At 35.6% G+C, this 12,323-nt stretch overlaps 1 protein-coding gene across 5 annotated transcripts in view; it reads left to right on the forward strand.

The window, feature by feature from the left end:
• PAN3 (poly(A) specific ribonuclease subunit PAN3) overlaps positions 1-12,225 on the forward strand; it is an 84,113-nt gene extending 71,888 nt beyond the window's left edge. For 3 of the 5 annotated variants that reach the window (XM_054066954.1, XM_054066915.1, XM_054066946.1), the window contains 5 exons: positions 1,241-1,380; positions 2,137-2,266; positions 5,209-5,273; positions 5,985-6,123; positions 9,242-12,225. In XM_054066954.1, the coding sequence (XP_053922929.1) occupies positions 1,241-1,380; positions 2,137-2,266; positions 5,209-5,273; positions 5,985-6,123; positions 9,242-9,382 (615 nt within the window). In that variant the 3' untranslated portion in view covers positions 9,383-12,225. Of the gene's footprint in view, positions 1-1,240; positions 1,381-2,136; positions 2,267-5,208; positions 5,274-5,984; positions 6,124-7,739 lie in introns of all 5 variants that reach the window. The other 2 variants (XM_054066937.1, XM_054066926.1) reach the window with 2 other exon arrangements.
• The last annotated feature ends 98 nt before the right edge of the window (positions 12,226-12,323 follow it).

A 12,323-nucleotide genomic window follows, 5' to 3' on the forward strand; every position in this document is an offset into this window, starting at 1 on the left:
CATTAGTTTTCTAAATCTGCCAGATCCTTAACAGAACTTTTAATACTGCTGCCAGATTTTCATTGTTCTTACAGAAATGACAGAAGGTGTATTCCTCGTATGACTTCATTCTCTGCTAAATGGCATAGCCTTACTCCAGACTGTGGAGCTGTAACACTCTTGATAATTAGTAGCTTTCACTTTTCTACTTTTGCAAAAGTGTCTTATTTTCTCAGAAAAAAAAAAAAAACAAAACAGGAAAATATTATATTTTTATCTCTAGCTGACCATTGACTTCGGTCTGAAGTGGGCATCCAGCATGGAAAATAGCTGCAGTTGTTTCAAGTTTGGCCAAGTTGTGCGCAGCTGAAAGCCTTGCCATGGAAAGAATCGGGCAGCTTTTGCTATGAATGTCATTGTCTGCCACTAAATTAGGCTCCTGTTTTTAGGAACGGGCTTTAAAATCTGGGATAGCTTTCCAAAATAATTTCTGGTGGCTCTCTATTAAAACTGGTAGGATTTTCTATTGTTGCAAAGAAGCCTTTATACAGTATTCATCTTTTGAGAAGTAGAACTGCTCTTAAGGAAAGTGTTCAGTAACGCCAAGGATTTCTTCATAAAATGTGATGCTGCTCATTTTGTCAGCCTTGCAGTTGCTGTTTAGTTATTTCAGGTAGTTAATCTCTTCACACTGGCCATCAGAAATGAAGATCTTTGAGTTCTTTCTTAAAATAGAAACATCATTTTCTGCAATCTGGTGTGGAATTCACACTGGATGGCCAGTGTTAAAAGATATAAGTCCAGCAAATGTTTCTGTTTTAACAAATAATCTTTGATAGGTATTTCTGTGTCTCATATCAAGATGACTTCCTCCATTTGACACCAGCTCCTTGACTCATTAGGAGTGAGCAGGTGGGTGGTTAGGAGAGTTTCTTTGCAGAGCTTCTGCTCACTACACAAGAATCCTCTCTGGTGCTGTCCTTAAGCTAAAAATAGGTACATTTTAAGCATACAAAGACAAATAAAGTACCTAGAAATTGCTAGGTGTCAGGACAGAAAATGAGGATAGATTATCCTCTCTGTTTTGACTACTGTAACTTAGACTATGTTAGACTATTAAACTATGGTTTGTACGGCACTTATTTTAGTTGCCCAGATTCTACTAAAGTTTTTGAAGAATTGTCTCTTTTTAAACACCATCTAGTACCATAGGTAATATTTATCTATTCTAAGAATCTTATCTGTGTGTTTTCCTTGTTAGCAAGCAGATCTGATCTCACTGGGGAAAGTTGTGTTGGCTTTGGCTTGCAATTCTTTGTCAGGAATTCAGAGAGAGAATTTGCAGAAAGCAATGGAACTGGTGACAATCAACTATTCCTCTGATCTGAAGAATCTGATTTTGTAAGTTCACTTAATAAATATTTTAAAGGGAATTACTGCTTTTGTAAACGTATGAGTGAATGTCAAATAATATTTTTAGGCACAGGTAAGGTATTAACTACTGTCATTGAGTTGTTAGTGCGTCATTAAACATTAAAATTTGAAATTAATTTGTGTAATTTGTATTTTCATGGTGTAACTAATAAAATAGATTTTCTTTCTTCACTAAATGCTGTTAAAACTTCTAATAAAATTTTTAAGTTGTTAACAAGCATTTTAAGTTTTCTTCAGTACTAGGCTTCATTGCTCTTATCTACCGTAGCAATATGTTAGCCTTATCATACAGTTTCAGAAGATGTTGAGAAATGGACCAAAAGGCTGAGTGCTAGTTTCCTTGGCTGGATATTATTTTGTGGTGTTCTTCAGTATAGCCAGCCAGTATAGAAATCTGTCCCCTGCCTCATTTGAAAAACAATTGCATGACAATCTGAATCTTCATGTCTTCTCTCTTTTTTGAATATATTCTTGCTGTTTGAGTGGGTGAACTATGCAGTTCCATGAATGTACATTCCTATCTTATATGAATCACTGACTGTGTACATATAGGTTAACACACATTTTCTCTGATTATCTTTTTTAAGTAACTCTGCATTTGTCAACTCTGTGTATTAAATAAGACATCAGGGTCCAGTAGTTATAAAATCATAATAGGATGATCTCTCTGGCACTTGGCAGCATGTTTAAGTAAACTTTTTGGTGGTTGTAATATTTTGACAGGTATTTGCTGACTGACCAAAACAGGCTTCGCAGTGTAAATGATATCATGCCTATGATTGGTGCGAGATTCTATACGCAGTTGGATGCCGCTCAAATGCGAAATGATGTTATAGAGGAAGACCTTGCAAAGGTAAATTATTTAGTAATTCCTACAGGATGACCTATAGTCAGTATTCCTACAGTTGTACCTTAAGTGGGAGTGTTTCTGCTTTTTTTTTTTTTTCTTTTGTTGTTTACCAACTGAAGTAATGTGCTTGCAGACTTGAGAGCTCTGAGCTCAAGGTATTGAAAGTCCAAAAATTCCAAGAACCACTAGTTTTAGGATGTCCTCAGCTGGCCTTTAACCAAAGTAACATATTTGTGTTCAACTAGTAGTCTTGGGGAAAAGAAATTCTTTATAGAATGGTTAAAAAGTAGTATTCTCATAAATAAGGTCATGTATGTCATCACATGCTAGATCATGTAGTTTGTGCTAGAGGTTATAGAGCAACAAATATTGCCTTTAAATTCTTGGATAGATTTGGATTCCAGTGTCGCTTTGCTTATCTCATACGTTTTTCCTTTCCAAATGAACACTGGAGGTAAAGATTGCCAACATCATTTTCCCTGAAGTGTGAACCTTGTGATGTGAGGGTCTGCTTACTCTGTCAAGTTCAGTTGAGGTGTCAAGTGCTAGCTACAAAGGAAATATGTACTCTGTCTCATGCTAGTGTATATTTGTTTAGCAGAAAAGGTTGTCTGCTCATCAGAAGCCAGTGATCATGGGATTTTCTGACAAGGCTGAGATACGTTACAGAAGGCTTTCATAATGCTGAAGATGTGTAAGATAGAGTACTAAGCTTTTAGGGATTTAATCAACTCTTGTGACTCCTTTCCATTACATGCCCTAATTGAGAATTTTTTAAAGTGCCAGCTGGGATTCTGATGGACTGGTTCTCTTTAATTTCTCCATCGTTGACTTGTGGAATAACAGTTTTTCCCTCCTTAGTGAAAGATACTGAAATCTATCTGAAGCAAAGAACTGTAAAAGAGCAAAGCGGTACCTACTTTTGATGCAGAGCTGTAGATGATGGGTGCCCACTTGTCAGAGTCAACTACTAATCCTGCTCTGAAGATGTTTAAGATCATTTCTTTCTTTCTTCTACCTTATTCTCAGGTAGCCCAATGTGCCTGCACAAATTTGGGCAGGTGGACCTATTCTTATTACAAAATGGAGATTGTCCTGTAATCAGCATTAAGCAGTCTGCGTTTTCAGTCAGGTTGTAGCACTTGCTTGTCACTGGCAGCTGAGCAGAGGCAGAAATCCAAGCTGTTGTATAGCCCCCAGTTTGGCAGTAGTTGTTTACCTGGCAATGATAAATAGCAGTTGCTAATTAGCTGTCAAATGAGAATTCGTTTGTACTACCACATCCTCAGTACTATTAGAGCTACAGTATCCCTTAAGTCTAGCCTGGTACTCTCTTCATTATTGCCCCAAAGCAAATGCTTAGGGGAGGGTAACAGAACAAAGTTAGCATGTAAGATGGTTTTCCTCATGTTCTCTGATAACACAGTCATCGGTAGCTTAAGGGCTTCTGATACTGGAAGTGGTTTGTATATAGCTAATAACTTTGTTTTCTTGAAGCTGTGCATATATTGTTACTCTGGTAACATGTTAAAACAGCAGTGACTCCATTATGCTATCCCTTTCCTTTCTCACTTTAATATTCCCATCATCTATAGCATTCAAAGCCTCAGTTTTTCAAGTCCTCTAATCCACCCTGTAGGAGAGCTCCCTGCCTTACAGGCTACCAAGCCTGTAGAGAGGCCACCTGGAGACTTAGTGCCAGTGTTGTTGCTCAGCTATGTCACCATTGACTGGGAATCTGCAAGGCAGTGGCATTCAGAAATGTGGTTTTGACTTTTGTGTATTTGGCTACCTACCAAAAAATTATTTAGAAGTTTTATAGACCTCACCTGGACAAGGTAAGTCGTCCCTGTCAGTCTCTAAGTATAGCTACAATTGTGGCACAAGTTCTTCTGCTGTGTGCTTTTTAGACTGGTAATAGGAGTCTTGCAACTTCTAGGTTGTCTGAGGTCATGCTGTTATCACCTTGACCTACTTTATTTACCCAGCTGTGCACAGTAATCTACTCCAGACTGAATTAATTTGAAATCAATATGATCATGCATGGAATGAGATGCAGCTTAGCATGAATAATGTTGGAGACCTGGGCCATCGGAGAATATGAACACTATCAGGAGAGAATCTTTTTTGTGCTGGCTTTGAGCAGCTTTTACTTTAACAAAAGATTAATCTATGATGTAGTGTAGGCTAGGATGTAACTCCTTTTACTTTATCCTAAATAATGAGGAAAAACGTGTGAAATCAACTTTTCAATTGCATGTATTCTAAACATCTGTAGTTCCAGTGTTCTGTTTTCTGTATGAGGTTGTCCTTAATTTATCTTCTCTGTTGATGGACTCAGAATTCATACCTTTTAATTTAAGACTCAAACTGTAGCTTTTTTTGGAAGAACTTGTTTCAAAATTTTGTTTGGAATCAATTGTTATTTCAATGTTAGTCTGATATTATTGTTGCTAAATATTTATTAATGTGCCTACAAAGCACTTCTCAAAAGCAAATCTGGTAGATTATGTTCCTTCTCATCTTTACTTGAAATAAGGTGTTATACTATATACTTATACAGATCTTGATAACTGTGTGTGTATGTAATTCTTGTTTAACTTACTTACAGGTATTTAAAATATAGTGTAGGCTTACAAGAGACTACACTTTTGTTTCCATAAAGAAATATGTTGCCTGATCCTGCTGGGGCAGCAAGGTGTTACTAGTTGTTAAATCTCCATATGATAATTTGAATATAAAGTGCTAAAATGAGCATTGAGCTACCAATATACAATACAATGCATTTGATCTCTTTCTGAAAAAAAAAATATACCTTCTATTTAGAATAAATAAATCCTTGTAATTAGTAGTACTTCATTGGCATTACTACTGTATATCTTTTGCAAATAAGTGTCTTAATTTTATGTTTCAGAAACTTTAATAACGTCTTTCTTGTTTTCTAGGAGGTGCAAAATGGAAGGTTGTTTAGGCTTCTAGCAAAATTGGGAACAATCAATGAGAGGCCAGAGTAAGAAATACTTGTTTTCATGGTGTAGAGTATGTAAAACCCAGTTTGCAATGCAAGGTTTCTTCCCTTATAAATTTAAACTAAAGATTTTTGCCATATTTGCCCCTGAAAAAATGAGTGTTCAAGAAGCCTTGAGAAAAATAAGATAAGCAAATTTGACCAAAATTTTAAGTAAAGGAGACGAGAAGGCTACAAATAGATATGCCAAAGTTATTTTATTTTTGTGGTATGGTTTCTCTTAGTCTGAGTGACAGTAGTTTTTGAGAAAGTCTGTATCTTGTTTTAACTGTACCAAATGGTGTAGATATCTGTTTTCAGCTTGTTAATTTTCAGTTTGTTTTTTAATCAACTACCATGTAAAAATGAAGCATTCATAGTCTGTTTTCCATCCTATTAAACGGACTTGGAGTTTTGTTTCTAATGGTGGTTTCCAACATTTACATGTTAAACTTGTTGACAATAACTTTTGTTTTCTTCCATTGTGTTTCGGTGGCCCTCTGTAGGCATTAGCTTTAGATACTATAGCAGCTGAGAAACTTTGAGTATGTTATCTTCTGTTTGTGGTGGAGGAAGACCATAATTTAATTGCAAATTGTAACAGGTAGCTTAGCAGAGTAAGATTACCCAGTTTAGATTGAAGAATCATGTACATCTGTGGGATTTGATTTCTCTTAGCTTTCTGAGCTTTAATATGTATTTGTTTTATGCCAGATTTCAGAAGGACCCAACATGGTCAGAAACTGGAGACAGGTATTTACTAAAGCTCTTTCGAGATCACCTTTTCCATCAGGTGACAGAAGCGGGTACTCCTTGGATTGACCTCAGTCACATTATCTCATGTCTTAACAAGGTACACTGTACTTGGGTTAGCTTTTAAAAATTTGTTTGGGTTAACTTTCTTTAAAATAATATTCCATTTCAAAGCAAGTTGGCATTTGCAAGTTAAATCTGTTGATTTAACTGATCGTTACTTTCCCCCTGTTTTGGATGAAAACAATGTACTCACTAAGCTAATATTCAAACACTTATGGATATTACTTAGTACCTTTAATATTAAAACTTGGCATTTGCTAATATAGCATGAGATTCAGTATTAACTTTACATCTTAGAATGCATTGAATACTGTGGATAAGCAATGCTGGTCCCTTTATGCTACTCTGGTCTTTCAACACAGCATAAAGGATCCATAAAACCCCTTTAACTGGGGGAGGTTTCTGCTGATATAGTTATCACAGAGGATGGTCATAAGGCAAGAGGGTCCATTCCTAAACCGTGCCTACTAGAGCAGGAGACAGGAGGGCAATATCAGGAAGGAAGCTGTAATAGAAATTTGTGCAAAATCCTTACTATCTAGGACAGTTGAAAAATTTCTGTCACTTTAAATGTTAAGTCCACTTCTGATAATTTCCCTACCCTCACTAGCCTTTGTTAAATCACTTAGAAAACAAAGCTATTTGCAGTTTTCCGAGAGCTGCACCACTAGCAAAATTTTAGGTGAGCACACTCATAATTAATAGTGTGAGACTTGTGAGGAGACCACAAGATCTTTAGTGGTTGTAAAACTTATCTTGCTCCATAAATTAAAAAAGTACAGGAGCTGATTTTTTTTTTTTATTGGTAGATCAACTTTAAACTTATTTTGCATTGTTTTGCCAGACTTCAGAAATTCATAGGAAACTAAGATGTTACTATTTCCTTTTTTTTTTTTTTGGTTATTGCTTTGTCATTCCACTCATTCTGTAGAGAATGGTGATGCAAACACTGACAATATGCAGCTTCAGCGGCTAGTATTTTCTTTTCTAGGATTAGGATAGCCAACTTTCTCTTCCAGAAAAAATATAAGAGTATGTTCAGGTGATTTGACATGTAACAACTGACTTAACGACAGTTAATTCTTTTTCTAAATTGTCAAGGCTTTTTATCTCCTATTAGACCACTGCTGTGTATTTCTTTAACCTCCTTTTTATCTTTCCGGTTGGTGTCTGTAATTACTTTAGAAAGGACTTTAAAGGGATTGAGGCTAAATCAAAAAGAAAACAGGTTACTATTCAAATAGGCAGTGAACTGCCATCATGATTTGAAAGCAGTGACCCGTACAGTACTGTAGCAAGAGAGGACAGGACTGAATTCGTAGGTCAGGTAAGAGACAGTGTCAAAGAATGCCTTGTTCTATAAATGTTCATGGCTTACCTTCTTAAACAGAGGCTCTTCTCTTCTGTGGTTGTGGGCTCAGCGCACAAAAAAATGTAAGGCTTATGGAACTCTACTTTGGAAATACACTCTAAAAAACACTTCTGAAACTGTAGTCTGCACTAGGAGAAGTGGTTATTTGGGCTTTCCTGCTACACTCCAAAAACATTCCTTTTGAATTAAAATTACTCTATTGTTTATAAAAAAAAAATTACTTTTTCAGTGTGACCTCTTGGGGATCTTTTCAGCTAAGATACTGATTTATGCCTCCACAGGAGGAGAGAGAGAAAGCCATAAGTATTGATGTTTGTAGTTAGCTGTGTGACTTTCTTAATACAGATCTTCCATATTCTACATTCATTAAGGTAATTCAATGATTTCTTGTATGGTGCTAATGGGAACACTAGACAATGTTTCACAAACACTTTAATTGTGATGATATTTTTAATGGATGTTGGAAGAGACTGGTGGTTTTATCCTACTCTGCGGGAATTAAAAGCTAATTTGCTTGATTTTTGTCTTTCTGAAGCTAATCACAAAATAAGAACTTTAAATTTGAGAGGATCCGTCTTTTAAGGTTATGCGCAAAACATTGCTTTAGAAGACAACTACAGCAAGTTAAATATTTCTTGTGTTACTCCAGACAGCAGCTAGTGGAACATCTCAGTGACAAATTTAATTATTTTTCTGCTATTCAGTATAAAACATCATAGTGCACTTATTTAATCCTCCTAGGATTGTATTTCCAAAGATTGTCTCAGTAGTGTCATATCCCACTTGTTTCTGCCCCATCTTCTGTATTGGAGCAAGAAAGTTTATAGCGTCAAATATTTGGAAATATCAATATATTGACTAAAACAAAACTACAAAAGTTTTGCTTTATAAAGGAGTCTGATAGTTCTGTATTGATGAACATTACTTGCAAAGTGAGAACGTAAGATATGTTGGAAGGGACTTCAGCATGTAAGTAAGGGTATTCCTCTGTTCCAAATCAGTGTTTAGTGCTACATCTCTAAAGTACATAGTGTAACATACAATTTTTGAATATTGAATTTGAGAAGTCAGAACAAAAAGCATGAAGACAAATGTGGAACAGACTTTAATCTTTAACCAAATTATCTGTTTCTGGATAATTTAATCCATAATAAAATATGGATTTTAACTAGGTAATCTTTCCTGTTTGACCATTAGGTTTTTTTTCTGATTTGGTGGCTTTTTGGTTTTGTTTTCTTTTTAGAGTAAGGAATTAAATGTACCATACAGCTTAGGACTTAGTTTGTTTCCAGTACTGCCAAAACTGTGAGGTTTGAGTTTCTACTGGTTTTCAGACTACTTGGGTCTGATCCATCCGTTATTTCATTTTAGAGTGGGCAAGAAGTAGTTTACCTACCCTGTGTGGAGGCTTTTGGATCTGGTGTGCAAATGTAATGTCAAACATGGTTTTCTTTGTCAGGAGCTGTATGGAAATTTTGCTAGGCTTTCTACCCGGGGCGAGGTAGCACTGCAGGGTTACTAGCTTTATGCAAAGGGAAGAAAACAATGGTAACCTAGTCCAAAGGTATGGAATGTCCATCAGGTTAAGACCAGAATGTCTCGATTTTTTGGCAAGTGATGTTGTTGTGGTGCTCTTCAAATCTGCTAACACCACAGAAAGGAAGGATCTGAATCACACCACAACAATGTACTTGCCAAGAAATTGATTGCTTTTGTTATTGGGGAAATGTTTTGCCATTTCTTTCACACTTCTTTTATTTTATCTTTTGCATTCTTGTTACAGTTAGATGCTGGTGTGCCAGAAAAAATAAGCCTCATTTCCAGAGATGAGAAGAGTGTACTTGTGGTAACTTACAGCGATTTAAAACGCTGCTTTGAAAATACTTTTCAAGAACTGATTGCAGCCGCAAATGGTCAGTTGTAGTATTTGCTGAAAGCATGCAGGACATTGCTGAGGAACTTAACCAATAGCAAATTGCACTACAGCTGAATTGTTGTTGTCATCTCATTTCACATTTGGGAAACAAACAGGAGATGAGCAAAGCTGCTTGCACTTCAGTCAGGTACACTGTTACTTGAAGGGAAGAATGTTTCACTTATCCTAGAGCTAAGGCTGCCATTGGAGGCTTTATCTGTGAAGAATTTATTTTAGATTAAGGAACACATCAGGTGCATGATGTTCCTGCTTTTATTTTTTCCACTTGTATATGCACTAATTTTAATTTTTTTAAGACTTTTCTGATCTCTGAAGTTTTGCCACATTGTATATTAAGGGAAACTCTTTGCAAGGACATTTCTGGGATACATTTTTGTCACTGAGGATATAGCAAAGTTTATTCATTTTTTTATATTATTTGCACCCAGAATAGCATAAAGGACCAGGTAAATAATTTAATAGAAATTGTGTTCTATTAATGACCATTTAGTTTGTAACCTCTGTAAAAGTGTGTTGTATGCAAGCTCTGTATGCCACCCACTGTTAGCTCAAAGAAATGTGAGAAGACGAAACTTTTCAAAAAAAGTCAAGTGAAGTACCGGTGAATTGACAAAAAAGCAAAGAAAGTCCCCTGTCATTTGATTTAAACTTTGTCTAAGTGAAGTGACGAAAATAGCATAATGGGAAACATCCATAATTTACGGAGCATATCATACTTGCTCTAAACACAACCAGCGCCTTTTAAAAACTGTTTGTACGTTTTCCTGCTAGTCAGAAGCATTTACATTTATGCAATTTTTTTAATAGATTTTTTTTTAAAGAAATTGTTTAAATGCCTGAAGTTTCAGGAGTGTATTACTTTAGGTTATTTACAGTATAATTTTTGTATAAAGTTCTGTTCTTTGAACCACAGCTTTATTATGGTACGCTACACTGGATACAGATACAAAGACACTGTTAAAAGAAGATTAACTAAACACAGCAGTTGTCTGGCATCAAGAGCTTTTCAAGTTTTACAGCCTGAATCTGGAGGGATAATGATCTGCTGTGCCTTTGCAGTCACTGCTTAGCCCAAAGTAATATTACTTTTGATAATACTCAACACATGAATATTCCTGAAGTAATTCAGTCTCAAAAGTCTGGAATTTTCCTCCTCAATTACCTTTCTAATATTTGGACATGCAGTTGTCTCCAAACTTGGGTATTCATGGGATTTCTAGTTAAACACCTACACTTTGATACTGAAGACTGCCAAATATGTAGGAATTTCCTTCCTTAAAGCAGTAGTGAAGACTGTATCTATCCTTTCCCAGCACTGAATGTTTTAATAGCACTGGGTGCTCACCATGAAGAAAATGTGGAAACTCAAAAGGTCAGGACAGACTCTTAAGCACTTGCAACTGATGTTACTGACATCAATTTTAATAATTCTCAATATTTGTAGTTTTCAGAGAAGTTTTTAATATTTCTCTGTCCACTTTTATAAGCTTTAAAATGATTCTCCGCCTTGAGACTTGCATCAAGAAAAAAAGCAACTCTCTTCACATCGAAAGCTTTGAAGACTAGGGACATGCTTTACACATTTTAGAAAATGTGGTTGAATCCACATTAGGTAGCATCAGTTGTCGAGTTTAAAAATCGGTTATTGTTGCATTTGATCGGATGAATTTTAAAAGGAACATGATGTTTAATATTCAAACAATAACAGTTGCCAGAATGTTCTTTTTAATATAAAAGGAACAGGAACTTTGAAAAAAGTGAACATGCGAAACAGTCTTTTATCATTAGCTCATGTATTTGAGGAAGAGCAGCTGTCTTTTATATGTTTTTTGACAAATCATATTGTAATTCTTTTGTACAAAAAAGAAGTACTTGTATTCTAGAAGAAATATGAAATGCTTAATTTATAAGCGGGCTGAGGTTTTTTCCAGTATTGTTTTCTTTGAAAATGAAAGGGGATCATCTGTTCAGTTGTGGGGTTTGGGAACCTTTGAAAATTTAATTTGTGGACCAATATTTTGTGAAAGTGTAAGGCAGGGGTAAAATAGGGCTTGAATTCTCATCCTTTTTTAGACCAGCAAACCACCCTCTGCAAGACATGTCTAAATTGCAAACCTGTGTGTATTTGCATAATGTCAGTTTGCTTCGGCCCCTAGTAACCTCAGGACATGGTTTAAAAATAAAAAGGTAGACAGCTCATAAGTTTTCATACGTGATGTCAGCCAGGAAATATTCGGTGTCAGGTAAAACATAAAATTAAAAAAAAAAGCTTTTGTTTTCTATTTATTTTATTTGGTCTGTATTTGGGAATGATTTGAACAGTCTGAAGTTCAGCTTGGGTGTTTTTTGGGGAGAGCCCTTCTACCCCATTTTAATTCCATTTAGAAGGTTGTCCTAAAGTTGTAGTTTGATCTATTCATAGGAAGAACTGTGTATCTGTATTTAAAAAGAAGAGCCACCAGGATGTGCCCTCCCAGATGGGAAATTTAATTCTGACCTTCCTATTTTTTACAGCTAAAAGCACAGAAGGGACAACCTTTGAAATCATCTGATGTTGGTTATTTTAATTTTTGTACCTGTTTTAAATTCTGTTGCTGTATTTACTATATTGTAAATATTTTGTTGAGGGTACCTATGTATTTTTTATTTGCCCTTGTTTCAGTAATTCAGGTGTCAACTGTGTCCCCTAAAAAGCACCGGTATGTTAAGTTCTAATGTCATGATCCCAATATGTGTTACTCATCTTTAATCCTGTTTTCATTCTTCATGTGTACAGCAGTATTTTTAATAAAGAATACCAGAAATAACGTGGCCTTATTTTGACAATGTGAAGTTCTGATGTTGGATACAGAGTGTTTCAACTTTGGAGCTGGAATTGTATTTCATGCTGTCGTATTTTTTTTTGTATTCTGTCTGCAATGCAGTTCAA

This window comes from Cuculus canorus, chromosome 1 (genome assembly GCF_017976375.1).
Source record: "Cuculus canorus isolate bCucCan1 chromosome 1, bCucCan1.pri, whole genome shotgun sequence".
NCBI classification, from domain to species: domain Eukaryota; kingdom Metazoa; phylum Chordata; class Aves; order Cuculiformes; family Cuculidae; genus Cuculus; species Cuculus canorus.